This window comes from Macrotis lagotis, chromosome 3 (genome assembly GCF_037893015.1).
Source record: "Macrotis lagotis isolate mMagLag1 chromosome 3, bilby.v1.9.chrom.fasta, whole genome shotgun sequence".
NCBI lineage: Eukaryota > Metazoa > Chordata > Mammalia > Peramelemorphia > Peramelidae > Macrotis > Macrotis lagotis.
The window spans coordinates 40,686,731-40,703,895 of NC_133660.1; the positions used below are offsets into that span (position 1 = coordinate 40,686,731).

General features: G+C 36.3%; 1 protein-coding gene across 1 annotated transcript in view; it reads left to right on the forward strand.

Annotated features, from left to right (window-relative positions):
- Positions 1–17,165, forward strand: part of FRAS1 (Fraser extracellular matrix complex subunit 1) — a 502,816-nt gene that overhangs the window by 160,492 nt on the left and 325,159 nt on the right. Inside the window, exons 6-10 of the mRNA XM_074231550.1 lie at positions 1,483–1,642; positions 2,906–3,039; positions 13,532–13,615; positions 16,570–16,671; positions 16,971–17,162. Coding sequence (XP_074087651.1) covers positions 1,483–1,642; positions 2,906–3,039; positions 13,532–13,615; positions 16,570–16,671; positions 16,971–17,162 — 672 coding nt within the window. The remainder of the gene's footprint in view (positions 1–1,482; positions 1,643–2,905; positions 3,040–13,531; positions 13,616–16,569; positions 16,672–16,970; positions 17,163–17,165) is intronic.

Below are 17,165 nucleotides of genomic sequence, written 5' to 3' on the forward strand. Positions count from 1 at the left end.
TTTTTATTTATTTATTTTTTTGTTAAAAATAATATAACAAGTGGTGTCTGTAGTAGACACCTATGGGTAGTATTTCATCATTAGGCTTCATGTCATATTGTAAATAGTTTTTTGCCTTTAAGAATGCTTCAATTTCTAATGTCCAAGACCTTTTATAAATGATCCTGACTTGATCCCTAGACAATTAAATGATGATGGCATTCATTGTCCAGCTCTTTTGATCTTCTGATCATTGACAGAATAGGTTTTGAAGATTTGGTATGATTGAACAACCATATGCTATTGATTGAAAACACTTAATTTTAGGTTAGGGAGCAGACTGAATTTGCATTTTCTCCATAACAAGATTTTCAGGAATACTTCTTTTGTTGTTCACTCATTTTTCCTTCATATCTGACTCTGTGTTTCCATTTGGGGTTTTCTTGGCAGAGATACTGGAGTGTTTTCCATTTTCTTCTCCAGTTCATTTTATAGATGAGGAAACTCAGGCATACTGGATTAAATGACTTGACTAAGTTCACATAGCTAGGAAGTGCCAGACCAAGTTTTTAAATTCAGGAAGATGTCTTCTTATTCTATGTAATGTTTTAGGATATACTAAGTGCTATATATATACATATATACATATATACATATATATATATATATATATATATTTCCTCATTGATATTTAACAACATCCCTGAAAAGAAGGTATTATCCCCATTTTACAGATACAGAATTTGAATTTGGGAAAGGTTCATATTTCTATAAATGTCTGAGGTAGAATTTGAACTCAAGACTTCTTTTATTTTCTTTTTGCAAGACAATAGGGTTAAATGACTTGCCTGAGGTCACACAACTAGGTAATTATCAAGTGTCTGAGTTGGATTTGAACTCAGATCCTCCTGACTCCAGAACTGGTGCTCTATCTACGGTGCCACCTAGCTGCCTCATGAGCTTAGGACTTCTTTTCAGTGTATTTGCCCAGTATGTCACCTAACTGCCCCTAGAGGAAAAACTGCTTGTAAAAACTGATATAAATTTTTATATTAGGAGGACTTAGCATTACAGAAAAATACAGTACCTGGCATTCAACAAGTATCTATTAATGTTAAAATGAATTCACTGGGAAAAGGCTTAAAGAGAGGGAAGATGGGAGGAAGGGGCAAGTAGGATTATGATTTATTCTTCCCCTGACCTCCCCAAAATTAGAAGAGCAGAGAAAGAACTTAGAAGGAATAACAGAAAAGCAAGGACAACTTTGAAACTTTGAAAATTATTAGTTCAAAAAAGGAAAAGAAGGGTGTGAATTCAGAAAACATGAATGAAAGACATTCATAGACATGTTGCTCATTAATAGAGAGAAGAGGTGAATTAATTTTACATTTTTTTGGAAAGTCTGCTCTTTGATTTTTGCAGCAGAATGTTGATTTCTCTAGATGGCTGGTACATTGAAAATTTGTGAGCTTGTCTAAATTTTTTTTCTTTTTTTTCATATAGCATGGGACAGAGTGGAAAGCCTCGCAATGCACCATTTGCTCTTGCAATCATGGAGAAGTTAGATGTACCCATAGGTCTTGTCCACATCATTCATGTGGGCCCCAAGAGCTGGAATCCATCCCTGAAAATGCCTGCTGTCCAAAATGTGTAGGCCCTGGCAGTGAGTATCTCTGGGGAATATTGTTAAGCAACACAAATGAGGTGGGGGGGGGTTATTCCTTGCCTTAAGAAGAGTTTTCCTGACTCAGTGAATCATCACTGGAACCAATGTGCAACCAAACATTTCCTTAAGTAATTCTCTTCCATTGTACTGGCTTCCTGAATATTCTCCCTTCATAGATAAGGAGGGTCAGAAAGCAGATCTCTGATAAGGTACTGATGACCATGCTTGGTCCCAAATAAATCATGAGGACAGTTCATAATATTACTTTCTTAACTTTCTCATCCCTAGCTTGATAATAACTGGGGATTTTATATCCGATATCTGGACTGTAGATATGTTTGAGAAATGAATCCATTCTTTATATAGATGACTTTTTAACACTGATAATTTTTGATTATGCAACTTCTGACATAGGATATAGGTTTCTCATTTTATATTTTTGTTTTGTTTTTAATTCCCCCTCCCTACCCAATGACATGTAAAGATAATTTCAGCATTGATTTTGAGTTCCACATTGTTCTCCCCCTCTTCCTTCCCTCTACTCTCCCCTTGACAGTGAATAATTTGATATAGGGTTATACATGCACAACTATGGTAGCCATATTTCTCTGTTAGTCATCTCAATTACTCTTACTGCCTTATTTGACCCATAGAGACATTAACTCTACCAAAATAAGGTCTCTAGCAATGTAATGGGCAGAGTAGGATGCAGGTCTGCCATTTGTTCTCCCTCTTTGATAAAATTTTTTGGGATATTCTCTTTCCTCATGTTTTATAGATCATACTGTTCAATTTCTGTTCTTTCTTTTTTGAAAGTAGATCTGATTTTTTAATCCACACCCATTTCTTTTACCATTCCAGATCTTGGGTTTTTCTGTACTTTAGGAGAATCCTTAGTCCTATGGGCCCCCTCCCTTGATCTTGGGAAGATACTCAGAAAAAATTAGAAGTGCAGTTCTTAGATGCTATCATTTTCATTTCCACCCCCTGAAAATGATTGTCTGTTGGCTTGGATAGGGATACTAAAAGGAATGATACTTCTGGAAACAATGGAGAGTTTTGAATTTTTTTTAAATTCTTAGTGCTTTAGAAACTTTTTCCTGATTAATATTTTGGGAACATGAAGGGAAGGGATTGTGTAGGTAGAACATTACTTCAGAGATGCTTTATTTGAAGTGCAGAGAAAAGTATTGTAAAAATGAGGGGAATGTGAGAGAGAGGCAGGATCATGCCATAAAATATGGTGCTTGTGTCCTTTAGATCCCTGTTCTTATGATGGTCGTTTGTTTCTGGATGGAGAAGAATGGCAGCTGAGCCAATGTTCTAAATGTGTGTGCAGAAATGGGACTCCCCAGTGCTTCACTGCACAATGTCAGACGCTGCTCTGTGGTCAGGTAAGTGGGAGCCATGTAATGAAGATGGGATATTTTGAAGGAGTCACTCACATTTTAGAATATTTGTGGGCCATGGAATGACAAGGAAAAAAGATATAAGATTTTCTTTTTTAAAAAGAAAACTATATTGTTGGTAAAAAAAAAAACCCTTTTGCCATTTCTCTTACTGTTAATAACTTTTAATTGTTATGTTGGGTCTTAAGAATCATGGGATTTGAAAGCTGGAAGAGACATTAGAAATGATTTTTGTGCAATTGTCTCCTCATTTTACAGATGAGGAAAATAGAGGCAAAAGTGGTTTACCAAAGGTCATACAGTTAATTAGTGGCAGACTCAGGTCTTCTCTTTACAATGCTTGTCTTACATCTTTAGATACAAAAACAGAGAAGTGGGTGACATTTGGGAACTCACAAAGATAATCTCTCAGAGTTGGTCCTGTTTCATTGTAACTGTCATTGTTTAAGATACTTTAGTTGTTGAAAGATATGTGAACATTTATAAAGTGGGTAACTTTGTAGGTAATTTTATTTTACATTATTTTAAACATTGAAAGGAAAAGAAAGGAATAGGCATTTATCCAGGACCAGGAAATAGCATAACCATTTTTTTACTATAAATATTATCTCATTTAATCCTCACAATAACTATGTGAGGTAAGGTGTTGTTCTTATTCCTGTTTTACAGATGAGGAAACTGAGGCAAATTGAGGATAAATGATTTGCTCTGTGTTGCACAGCTAATCAGTTTCTGCGGCAGGATTTGAACTTAGGTGTTCCTGACTTCAGGACCATTGTGGTTCCTATCTACCTATGAGACTGAGAGATCCTTAATGCTTTTTTAAATATAAATATTTTATTTGTTTTCCAATTACATGCAATGGTAGTTTCTACCAATCATTTTTTTGGCAAGCTTTTCAGTTTTACAATTTTTCTTCTTCCTTCCCTACTCTTCCCCCTCTCCTCAACAGAAGGCAATCTCCTAGAGGCTTTACCTTTGCATCCATGATAAAAACATGGATAGAAATTGAATGTGTTGTGAGAGAATGTATTTAAGGAAATCCTTAATTGTGGGATGGGGAGGGGATGGCGGCATCTCTTCCCCCTACTCGCTACTATCTGGGAAATCTTTGAAAACCTTTTTTGACTCTCCCTTCATACCAGAGGAGATGTCTGAATCTTTTCTTTCTTCTTTTTTTCTTTCATGGGAGGTGTCTATATTACCTTGTTGTAAAATTTGGGTTGATATTCTGCAATACTATGTATATATTTTATGCATGTCTGAGTTTCTAAACTTTTTTTGTGTTTTCTGCTGTGGCCTTCATGTTTCATTTGCAGCTTCTGGAAAACACTCCCCAAATTTCTATTTGATTTCTGTGATATATTGAAACTGCCATGAAGAAAGTTGTGATGTAGAAGTGATAATGGTACATTATTTCCTCATTCATTTTATCATATATTTAGAGTGAGGGATCTAATCTGACATCTTTGTTTTGTAGATGAGAAAACTAAGGTCCAGGGAACTGGTGACTTTCTTAAAGATCCATAAGGTGAAAACAATCTTGATGATTTGAACTTGTAGGAAAAGCTAGGAGGTGCAATGGATAGAGTACCAGCCTGAAGTCAGGAGGACCTCAGTTTAAATATGACTTCAGTCTCTTGATATTTAACTAGCTGTGTGACCTTGGGCAAGTCATATAACCTTGAATGCCTAGTATCCAGGACCATCTTCAGGCATACAGATTCATATTTGAACCCAGATGGCTCTGGAGGAGAAAGTGAGACTGGTGACTGAGCATGGCCCCTCCTCACTCAAATCCAATTCATGTGCTTGTCATGGCATCACCTCCCTGATGTCATGGTCTTCTTCAAGAACAAACAGCAACAATGATTTGAGCCTATATTCTTCTACTTCGAATTCCCAAATTTGATTTTTTCACACAACTTTTGAGGAAGTCAGTCTGTCAACCTCAAAAAACTTGACAGCGCTAAGCACTGTTATGGAAACAAAGAAGGAAATAATTCCAGTGGAATGAACCACAGCTGCTATTTCTCAGTTGGTATTCTCTCCTTTCCCCACAGCTGTATGACCCTGGGCAAGTCACTTAACCCTGTTTGTCTCAGTTTCCTTAGCTATAAAATGAGATGGAGAAGAAAATGGCAAAACATGTGAGTATCTCTGCTAAGAAAATCCCAAATGGAATCCCAAAGAGTCAAAGAAAATGACTGAATAACAAAAGATCACAAAGAGTCAGACATGACTAATTGACTACTCGATAACAACAGTCTTATCCCCCTCTGAATAAAGAACCAAACTCTGTAGCCCTTATAGTCTGAAGGGAGCCCACCCAGGAACTTAGCTAACATTTTAACATGTTAGAATTCAAAGTCAACCTTCAGCTGACACAAAGCCTCTTTCTTTGTCAGATACAAAAACAATCAATTTGTGTTTTACAGAGTAACAATTAAGCAATATTTTCAAAGATAGACACAAGGCAATTAAACGAGATGGTAAATGCCAAATGGCAGGGGAGATGGATCTATTGGAAGTCTGAATGGGGTTGTTTACACCCTGCCAGCTGGTGTATGAGCAGCATTGCCTTGGTTCTTACAGAGTTGACCCAGCTGCAGAGTCAAGACGAGTCACTTGCTGGGGGTGCTCATGGTTCTTTAGAGTATGCCTTTGGTTCTTTGGGCGGTTGTTCTCCATTTATGCTGATTAAACACATTCCAGATTTAAGCCTAAGGTTTCAAACTGTTTGATGTATGAGGAGTAATTAAGCAAGCTGCCACTGGGTGTGTGTGTGTGTGTGTGTGTGTGTGTGTGTGTGTGTGTGTGTGTGTGTGTGTTGGGAAATCCCTTTTACTATCTTTTTACTTTGAGTTATGTAACATTTAACTAACTGTCCACGAGCAACAGTATGTTATTAATTTCATTATGTCATTTATCCATCCATCCCCTGTGTCTATATTAATTCTATTAATCCACTTTCTATATCTATATATTATTATATATCAATTCATCTATATGTCTATTTGAATTTGTCTTTTCATCCATTCATCTATTCATCCAACCATCCATTCTTCCACCTATTTATTTTTCTAAGATTGGTTCTATTTTTGCCCATGATGGAAGTGCAATGGCCACCCATGGGTCCAGCCCCACTGTTGATCGTCATGGAAATTTGAGTTGCTCTACTTTTAATCTGGCCAGATTTGCCCTCCTCAGCTTGGTGGCTCTGCTCATTGGAGTTTACCATATTAGTGCCAAACTTTGTGTAGATATTTGTTTGGTATTTGCTTGAATGTAGCTCAGAACTCTCTGACTCAGATTGCCAGCCTCAACTTCCTCAGTAGCAGTGACTACAGGTCCCTTTCCCAATTTAACTAATATTAAGTCCATTATATGATATATAGATTCTGATCAGTGTAGTGACTAATGATGACTTGAATAGATTGGTGGCAAGGCATGCCTTCTATTTCCTATTTGAAAAAGAGTAATCCATAAGTACAGAAGAAAATTAAAGTTTAGAATATATTTTTGAGTTGATTTGTTTTGCTTGATTATACTTATCTGTTAAAGCAATTATTTTTGTTTTGATACATGGGATGTTACTGGGGAGTGATAGAGATGCAAAGAGAAAAGAGAATGAATAAAACACTAAAAAAATGTTCTAACTTCAGAATGGGATTCAAATAGACAAAGCAATTTTGTTCCTATCTCATTTATTTTATTTATATTTAGGGAAAAAAACAAATTGTGAGAGGAATTGATGGTTTTCTTTAAAAATTATTTTGTTCTTTTTATATGAAAGTGTTTGACTTTGTCAATGATTATATCCTAATAAAAATAAAATTTTAAAGTCTCCTGTGTATGAGGCAACCTGGTATATTAGATAGAGTTGAGTTCTGTTACTGTGTGACTGTGGGAAAGTCACTTGACCTCTTCCATAACTCTCTAAGATTTACATGATTAAATTGAGCTGTTGTTGATTTTCATTGATAGGAGTTTCATATGTTAATGAAATAACAGATCCAGACCAAAATTAACCAGCCATGTAGGGCTAGGCAATGTTTGTGATCATGGGTGCAAAAAGATAACCAACCAGCAGCTCAGGGAACTTACAATGTCCTCCTAGCCTTTCAAGCTTCTACTAGATAATGGCTATCTTTTTCTTTCCACTGACTCCATCTATAGAACTTCAGTGTTATTTTATTCCACCCTTATAGTAGAACCCATTAAGATGAAAGCAAAAAATGATAACAACAACAATAATAATAATAATAGCAAAATAATAAATGATTTAGTCTTAAGCACATAGGTTTGACTAGAAAAATGATGAGGCCATATTGTAAATCTCTTGTCTTTCCTCGTTTTCCCTTTGGTTCCATGCTCTTCTCTTTTCTCTTCTGATCAATGTAAAGCCTTGAGTGCACTCTGATCCTCTAGATACATCCTTTAACTGGGAGTTTTGGAAATAGAAGTCTTTCTAAAGGATAATAGATTTAGAGTTAGAAAGGACCTTAGAAATCATCTTGTCCAGCCTCTTCATTTTATAGATCAGTAATTTGAGGCCCAGGCACATGATGTGACTTGTTTAAGGGTCTTCAACCAAGGTCCTAAAATTTTTTTTAATGGACCATTCTGGGTTGAACTAAATAAAGCTCTTACCTGTGGCAACCAACTCTGTCCTTAAATAAAAAATGAAAATAAAACTTGTTCTGGCTCATCCACGCTACAATGCAATTCTTTCCCTGGAATGGTCTCTGCCTCTCTACTAACTACTGCTAATTCAGTACGGGCCAAGATTTATATGTACTTAGTGAAATTCTGTCATTAGGGTAGCTCTCTAGTGTTTCAGGGCTTTGAAATATTGTTCCCCAGACCTAATTTAACTTAGGACTCATTAGAATTACCTTATTCCTCTTATGAGAGCAGTTAGATAATTCAGTGGATAGACTGTTGACCTAGAGTCAGGAAGATGAGTCAAGTTCAGCCTCAAACACTTACTCAGATACCCAGACAAGTCACTTCACTGCTGACTGCCTCAGTCTCCTCAGCTGTAAAATGGGTCTAATAATTATACTTTCCTTGCAATGTTATTGTGAGAATCAAGACAATACTTATGAAATATTGTTTGTAATAATATGTAAAATTATTGTACTGTAGCTACAGTGAGGATCACAGATTAGAAATTTCTATGATATATATTTTAAGACAACACGATGAAAGACATCTTCATCATTCTTACCTGTAATACACTCTACAATGTACCTTGAAGCTGAAAACCACCAATATTGCTAAAAATACCAAGATAGAAATATTGAGAAATCAGGCAAATTGTCCCAAAAGGCAGAAGACAGTCTTAATTTCTGTGACTCAGATTTCTGAAGTCCTTGTAAGCTGGACAATAAGTAATTCATCCAGGGGTACAGTGGATAAAACACTCAGGAGGACCTGAGTTCCAATTTGACCTCAGATATTTGATAAATACTAGTATATACTAGTTGTGTTACCCTAGGCAAGTCCTTTAACCCTGATTCCTCACAAAAAGAAAAAAAAAAGAAAAGGTAATTCATCCATTTGGATTTGTGAACTTCAGAGTCAAAGCCCTGTTTTAAAAATTAATTTAAAATTTAAATTAAATAATTAAATTAAATTTAAGTTAAAATTAAAATTAAAAAAATTTAAAAATTCTGTGTTGATACAGTGTTTAAAAATGCCCACTATGATATGTGAAGAAATCTACTGAGATGAGAAAGAAAACCCATTCTTCTTGAGGAATGGTCGCCTCAGTATCTAACTTCATATATCCTTTATACTATCCTCCTTCCCTCCACTCTCTTTTAAAGTCTTGTTTGTCTTTCTAGAGTTCCTGAAAATGCTAGAGGTAAGAAAAGGTGTGAACTGGTCTATCTGCTCTGCTGATCCAGAAAGTTTTTGTCTTTAAAATTCCCCTAAGGAACAAAGAGATGAATAATTAGATGCCAGGGTGGGAAAGAATTGGGCAGGTTTAGGTATTGACAGATAACACCTACCTCTTGGCCTTGGTCTATTCTGGCATTCATGTGCATGTTTGCTATCCTGTAGCCTTGGGCCAAGTGATTTGTAAAGATTACTCTACGTGAAACAAGGAGCTTAGTGGGGTCTTGCCTCAGAGATGAAGCTGCCTCTCCTAGATCACTGATGATGTAAAACATAAGGGTTCCTGATTGAAGTGGCTTTGGACAAAAATCCTTTATCGTTGCTTGGCAAATAGATTATGAAAACAATTTATGTGTAGAAACCTTGGTCTTACCTTGAAAACTAGTTTAGAATTCATCCATGGTTTACTAATTCTATCACCCATCTGAGCTTTACCCACCTCTTTTTCTTATTCATCATATTTCTAGGTTAAGAGTCTTTACCGCCCTCAATATTAGGAATCTGAATTTAAAGGAATGCTAAAGGGAGGCTGGGTAATAGACATTTCTATAAAACTCCATGAATTTGTCATCGCATTATACTTCAACTGAAGGGCAATAGTTAGTGTTCTCTCTTTTCATCCTGCTCCAATTTTTATGATTTGAATGACATTCCTTCTCCGCCTTTCTCCAGTCTCTCCAAGTTGAAATCCATTCTTTCCTTCATGATCCAATGCATGTTCTTCAATAAAACTTAGCACATCTGCCCAAAGGAAATAAACAACAGGCACATAATATTTTAGGGAGGGGGCCCTGATTGGGGTTCAGGAAAGGAATCATAAGGTGTGGTGGTTGAGTTTTGCTTGCATGAATTCCAGATTAATTTTTCCAGTTCTATTCTTCTCCTGAGTTTCAGGAGACATTTCAAATTTTGGATGTCTAAGAAACAACTCACACTCAACATACTTAGAACTGCACTCTATTTTCCCCCCTTCCAAGTTTCCCTAGCTCTGTCAAAGGCACAGTCCTCCCAATTGCTTCATGTTTGTGATCTTGCCATTAACTCTGTCACTCTCCTTCATGATATATATGCTCAATGGCCAATTCTGGTCTTTTCCACCTTCACATCCTTACATCGAACTCTTTTCCACTTAGAAAACTGTCTTTAATTTGGTCCTGTTATCCCTCACCTAGATTATCACAGTGGTTTCCAAATAGGTTTCTTTGACTTAAGTCTCTCTGTCCTCTGCCACACATGGATTAGTGCCAAAGTAATTTTCTCTAAGCACAGATCTGACCATGTGACTCCCCTACTCAACCAATTCCTCTGGTTGCCAGTTTATGTTTTATATAGAATATAAGCTCCTTTGCTATCTTTTTAAAACATTTTCGCAACCTGTCCTAACCTACCATTCTAGCCTCATTGGACAATACTCCTCTTCCCTTCTGAACTCTGGAAATATGTCTTCTCTGTTAGTCAAAATCAAAACAAAGTCAAAAACAAAATCCCCCAAACCAAAACTCTTCAATTCCCATGGGGGTCACCATGTTCTTTTAAGATGCACCATCTTCTACATGAAGCCTTTACTTCATGATCCTCTCTCTCTTAAACTACCTTGTTTTTCTTTACTTTATGTTTTTAAATATATTTGTATTTATTTTCTCTATATTTCTGATGTAGATACTTTTATAGGTACTTAGTTTCTTCCCCAATAGAACACTAGTTCTTTGCGACTAAGGATTATTTAGTTGTCTCTAGATATGTATCCTCAGGGGCCAGAGCCTTGTTTGGCACCAAGTAAGAATTTAATAAATACTTGCTGATTGATTGTAGGTAGGGAGTACATTCCAGGTATGGAAGACAGCCCTTGAAAAGGCAAAGAGATATCACTGTCTTCCCACTCTGGTCCCACCGAGACAACTTCTTTTTTGAAATACTTTGAAAAGAAAATCCCTGGGCTTCTCCCCAACTGTGGAGCCTCTTTCCAACTCTGTGACTAATCTGAATATAGCTTTGTTTCCAGACGACTTCCTTGTGTCTTCATTACCATCATGCCTCTTCTTTTCTTTTCTCTCCTTTTGTTTCTAAATATTTATCTCAAAAGAATTTTCCAGACACACATCTTCTGATTGACTGTTAGAGTCAAGGTCTCATTCCTTCTTGTTTTGGGCACTGCCTCTACTTAGAGGAAGATGGTACCTGGTTGGGGATGGGAAGTGATATGAGGCAGGCAGGGATGTTGTCATGGTGTCTCTGTATCTCTATTTAAGGAAGAACTGTGTTGGACTAGAGACAGGCCTTTGGACTCTTTGTTTCTGGCTTTCTTACCCTTATGTGGATAAAAGAAATTAAATGAGAAAGTTATATCACTGCAGAAGTTACGTAAGTCCATACATGTGGTATGAAACCAATTGGTTTCTTCCAATCAGAAAAGGGAGACATCTTTTAGACTCTTAAACAAAAGATTCCTTGTCCTTCCCTTTTCTTGTTGTAAAAATACAACAAACTTGGAACCTGTACTTAGCACAATGCCTGGCCTATAAGGTACTTAATGAATGTTTATTGATTGTACTTGACTAAGTATCAACCCTACTAGGTATTACTTAAATTTAAGCATAACATTGTTTTTTGGGGTTTTTTTCTGTTTGTGTGTTTGTGTGTGTGTGTGTGTGTGTGTGTGTGTGTGTGTGATTTCTCCTGGTACTCTATTGTCAATATAGCTCATGAGAATTTTTTCTTTTTCAATTAAAATTTTATTTTATTTTTTCCAATTTCAGACTATGGTAGTTTTTCAACATTCTTTCATTTGCAAATTTATGAGTTCCACATTTTTCTACCACTATCCCTTCCCTCCCCCTCTCCATGGCAGCCAACAATTTGTCAAAGTTGTACGTCTACATTCGTGTCTAACATATTTCCATATTGTGTTGTCAAAGAAGAATTAGAACTAAGAGGAAAGAAAACAACCATGAAAAAGAAAAGAAAGAGGTAAAAGAAGTTTTAAAAAAGTCTGTTGTGCTCTACATTCAGACCCCATAACTTTTTCTCCGGATGTGGATGGCATTGTCCAAAGCAGGTCTCTCAGGGTTGTCCTTGATCTCTGGATCTGCTGAGAGGAGCTGAGTTGATCATCTCACAATGTTATTTTTAATGTAAACAATGTTCTCTCAGTTCTGCTCACTTTGCTCAGCGTCAGAGAACTTATTTCTTAAAATATGTGTATTCCTGTTTAAAGTGATTTAGCCATAATCACTTTTGACTTGATATTCAGTCCTCTTTCCCCTCTCATAACTAGGGCTTTCTTTTATGGTTGATTTATAAATGCCTGAGGGGTCACCTCCCAAGTTCATATATGGATGGATGTGTATACTTAAGATAAAAAGAACAGGGAAAACTGGAGTGACTTAATTAAGGAACTACATTCCCTTTCTTGGACTTGCAATAAATTCTCAGGAGATCTCGTATTGTTGGCAAAAAGAATAACATGGGATGTGACTGGAGGGTCTTCAGATCACTTTTCTAATTGAGGCTGACCCTTGCTATACTTTCCTAAAGTATGATTTTATTCTTGAATTTATTTTATTTTCAGTTCATAGAACAAAGCAAGCACTTCCATAAAACAATCCAGTAAAAAAAATTGCGTATAAAGTTGCAAATTTACCATGTTTAATTTGTTAGCCTTCTGAATATACAGCAAAGTTATCATGTGCATTTCTTTTTTATCCTGTTATTCTTCCCTCTCCTTCTCCCTGCCTTGCTCTAGAGATGGCTACCAATAGGTACATATTTGTAAAATTCATTCCATATATACTTCTCCCATTTCTTCCTCCGGTTGCAGATAGCATCTTTTCATCATATGGCCTTAATTTTTAATTTAAAAAATATTTATAAGACATAATGACTGATTTGCTCAAAGTTGTTATTACAACAATAGTGCTGCTAGTGTATCCAGTTGCTCACTTTGCTCTCCCTCATTTCATGAAAGTCTTTCTCTACCTTTCTAAGATCACCTTTGAAATGAAAGCATTGCCTCAGTGGTCTTTGAGCTCCCAAGTGCTATGATCCTGAGATCGTATAATTTTGATAGTACTTATTTCTACAAAAAACTTCGGGTGATGGGACAGCTAGGTGTGCCAGTGGGTAGAATGCTTAGCATGGAGTCAGGAAAATTCATCTTCATGAGTTTAAATCTAACTTCAGGTGCTTACTAGCCAGGTGACCCAGGGCAAGTCACTTAACCCTGTTTGCCCCAATTTCCTTATCAGTAAAATAAGTCGGAAAAGGAAATGACAAGTCAATCTAGTATCTTTGCCCTGGAAACCCCAAATACATAAAGAAGAGTAGAGCACAACTGAAACTATTGAACAACAACAAATGGATAATTTTTTTTTCAAAAAAGGTTGCTAAGGTAGACATAATCAATCTGACTGCAAATTAAAAGAAAGATGATTTTTTTTTCCTTGCCTTTATTTGTAAGGTTTCTCCTCCCCCCACTTTGGCATTCAGTAGGCAGTTTATAAAGGTTTGTTGACTTAATCAAGGATATTTTTTTAATTTCTGATTTTTCTATTTCCTCCTCTTGGGTTTCCAGGATGAAGAAGTGGCTCGCCTCCCTGGGAAATGTTGCCCGCAGTGTCTTCCAAGATCTTGCTCCTCAGCTGGGAAAGTGTACCAGGTAATCAATCTTTGATGTGCCTGCCAAGGTGACTTGACATGTGTTCTGACACTCTTCCTGTGAACCTTCTCCAACCCTCTCACAGCCCTTCTGGCCAGCTTTTTGCCAGAATTAATAACTTCTACAGAAGCATGTCCCCCTCTCCCTTCATGGAAAATTTTTATGGGGAAAAAAGTTGCAGGAGATTAGAAATGTAAAGGAATGTTCTGGCATGTGGCCCCTAGTTCCATGCACTGGTAGATGATATATTTATTGCTCACACATTTTGAATCAGGAAATAAAATATTACTGGTGATTACCACCTTATGAATTGCTTTTCTCAGATCTCCTGGGACTTGTGCTAAATATATATGCCTATGCATATATGTTTTTATTATCTTTATATCTAGATATATATAATTACCTAATTTATATAACTACATAAAACATTAAATAAGTATTTATATAGATATCTGAAGATAATGCATATAGATTTATGTATTAACAGTACCTAGAAGCCATATTATACCAGCAATGGAGGTATGTGGGCACATAGAGGGTGCATTTCTTTTGTCTATTCCAGTGACTTGCACATAGTAGGCATCCATACAATTTAGGTTGAATGAATTGAATAATGAAGGCATATTCTTTTCTTTGAGTGCTAGCTGATTGAGAGGTGACAAATTTATTCAAATATATTAACACGATAAGGGGGCAACCAATTGGCAAAGTGGATATAATGCCAGATTTGGAGTCAGGAAGACTCATCTTCTTGAGTTCAAATATGACCTTAGACTCTTATTAACTGTGTGACCCTGAGAAAATTCCTAAATCTCATTTGACTCAATTTCCTCATCTGTAAAATGAGCTAGAGAAGGAAATAGCAAACCATTCCAGTTTCTTTGCTGAGAAAATCCCAAACTGAGTCATGGGACAGCAGACATGAAAATGTCTGAAAAACAAATTATGACAATAAATATGTACATATAGAGACATATCTTCATATTAATGCATTAGCAGTACCTAGAGGCCATATTATAATAGCAATGGAAGTTTGTGGGCAAGTAGAGGATGCATTTCTTATGTCAATGGCAGTGACTTGCACATAGTAGGCATTCATAAAATTTAGGTTGAATGAATTGAATTATGAAGGCATATTCTTTTTCTTGAGTGTTAGCTAATTGGGAGGTGACAAATTTATTCAAATATTCAAAAATTCAATGAGCTGGCAGCTTCCTTTTGACTGGCACTAGTTATCAGGGTAGTAAACTAAGAGCTGACCCAATAAAAATTGGGAAATTGATTTTTAAAGGAAAGCATTTTCAGAAATGCCTTTCCTTTGGATGGAGGTAAAGTGTTTTAAAAGTAGCTGGTAGGATAATGTCTCCAGTGGACAATTAAAATTCCCTTTGAACATTTGTATACTGTCACTCTAGAAACCTATGTTGTTACCTGGACCATTGTTCAGGAGCAGGTCCATTAAAACTTTATTAAGTAAATATATTTGAAGGAACTGGTATAATGAGCTGGTCTTGGAGCAAGGAAGACCCAGGTTCATGCCCCACCCCATACAATCCTGACTGTGTGACCCTGAAACAGTCACTTAAATTATCATTGCCCCTAAGACTTTAAGTTTCAGAGAAGTTGCTACTCTCCATTGGTAGAAACAGTTCCCTGTTCCCATGTAGACTCAGGTCCTTCTTACTTATTCTCCTTCTTATTGAAATAATATCAAACTTCTGCTCAAATAACATTTTTGCAGTTGGGGATGTCATTCCAGTGTTTCTCTGTACTATTTAACATTTCCAGCAAATCTTTTGTGATTTTGTGAAGGGATTTGAGGTGAGATTTTCTTCTGTACTTATGGACTTCATTCCCATAATTCTTCTAGGTAGGACAGTCTGCCTTATCCCAAGTAGCTCATTTTATACTTATCTTTCTCCAGAGAAAATATGGGAGAGATGGATTGCAGGTACAAGGTCACCTCATGAGTGTCATGGATGTTTGGAAGGAATGTTTTCAGAGTTTTGTCTCTTTGGGAATATGAGAGGAAAACAGATAAAGGGACATTTTCTTGAGACTTGGTTTCATTTGACTCTATCTAATCTATCTATCTATCCATCTATCCATCCATCCATCTCCATCATCTAATATATATGTATATATTTCTATTATCTATGTCTATCACTTATATCTATGTATGTATATATATGTATGTATGATATATATTCATCTCTTTATCCTCTCTTTGTCATTTATATCTGTGTATATCTATTATCTCTCTATATTTCTCTATATCCTTATCATCCTTCTGGCTTCTTATCCTCTATGTCTAGGTAGTTATCTATCTCTTTCTATGTATCTGTTATCTATACCTATTCATCCATCCATTTATCCATCATATCCATCTGCCTATCATTTTTACCTTTATATTTTACTATCATTTAAGATATATATATCTTTCTTTATGTCTGTCGATCTATTATCACATCCATCCACATGCAGACACACACTATGTAAGCAAATACATTTTAATTAATTTTTTCTGTATCATTTAAATTTCTAACTATATACCTCCCCTTGCCCCATGAGACATTCCTTATAAGTAAGAATATTATAAGAATATAATAAGAACATTAGGAGGATATAAGAAGAATATTAATCAAAGGTGAGAAAAAAATCAGTTCTGAAAACTAGCACTTCAGCTGAGTCCGACAGAGTATGTAAGGCTCTGTATCCATAGGTCTCCACTTTTGCCAAGAAGGGAGGCAGATATGTTTTTTCTTTTTTTTTTCTTCTTGGACCTTTTAACATTAAATTTTGTTTAGATAAAGGACATTTTGTCTTTGAGAACAAATTTTGCTCTTCAGGGAGGCTGCCTTCCTCTCAGCTAGCCAGCCAATTATCCTCTTGGTCCCCCCCCCCCCAGTTTTAATGTTTTTAGCCATGATTTTCCTTTTTCCTCTTTCACACAGCATGGTGAGCAGTGGACTGAAAATGCTTGTACTACATGTATATGTGACAAAGGAGAGACCAGATGCCATGAACATGTGTGTCCTCCACTCACTTGTGAAAAGGTATTTGGAGAAGGACACGTTTACCTTGGATAATGTTATTAATTTAAGAGATGTTAGTACATAGCCAATAGAGTCAGCTAAGGAATCTAGAATATCCTTTCTCATCATTTTAATGTAGATATGTTTACCTAGAGATGAGGAGAAGACTGCTTGTATCAGTTGAACGGGAAATGGGAAATCAGTGCCTTATGATTTTGACCCCTTGCAGCATTTTGACAGTGTTGAAAATTTTGATTCTTCCCCCAACTTCAAATTCTTGACCAGTGATTCTCAGCTATGTTCTCTTTCTTTGACTCTAGGGTCAGAACAAAGTACACCATCCCAGGGAGTGCTGTGACAAATGTGTGTCCTCTACAGGAAATTGCTTGTATAATGGGATTCTTCGCTATCATGATGAAATGTGGAGGGGCTCTACTTGTGAATTTTGCACATGTGATGAAGGTCAAGTGACTTGCCATATTGGAGAGTGTGCCATTGTGAAGTGTGCCCAGGTG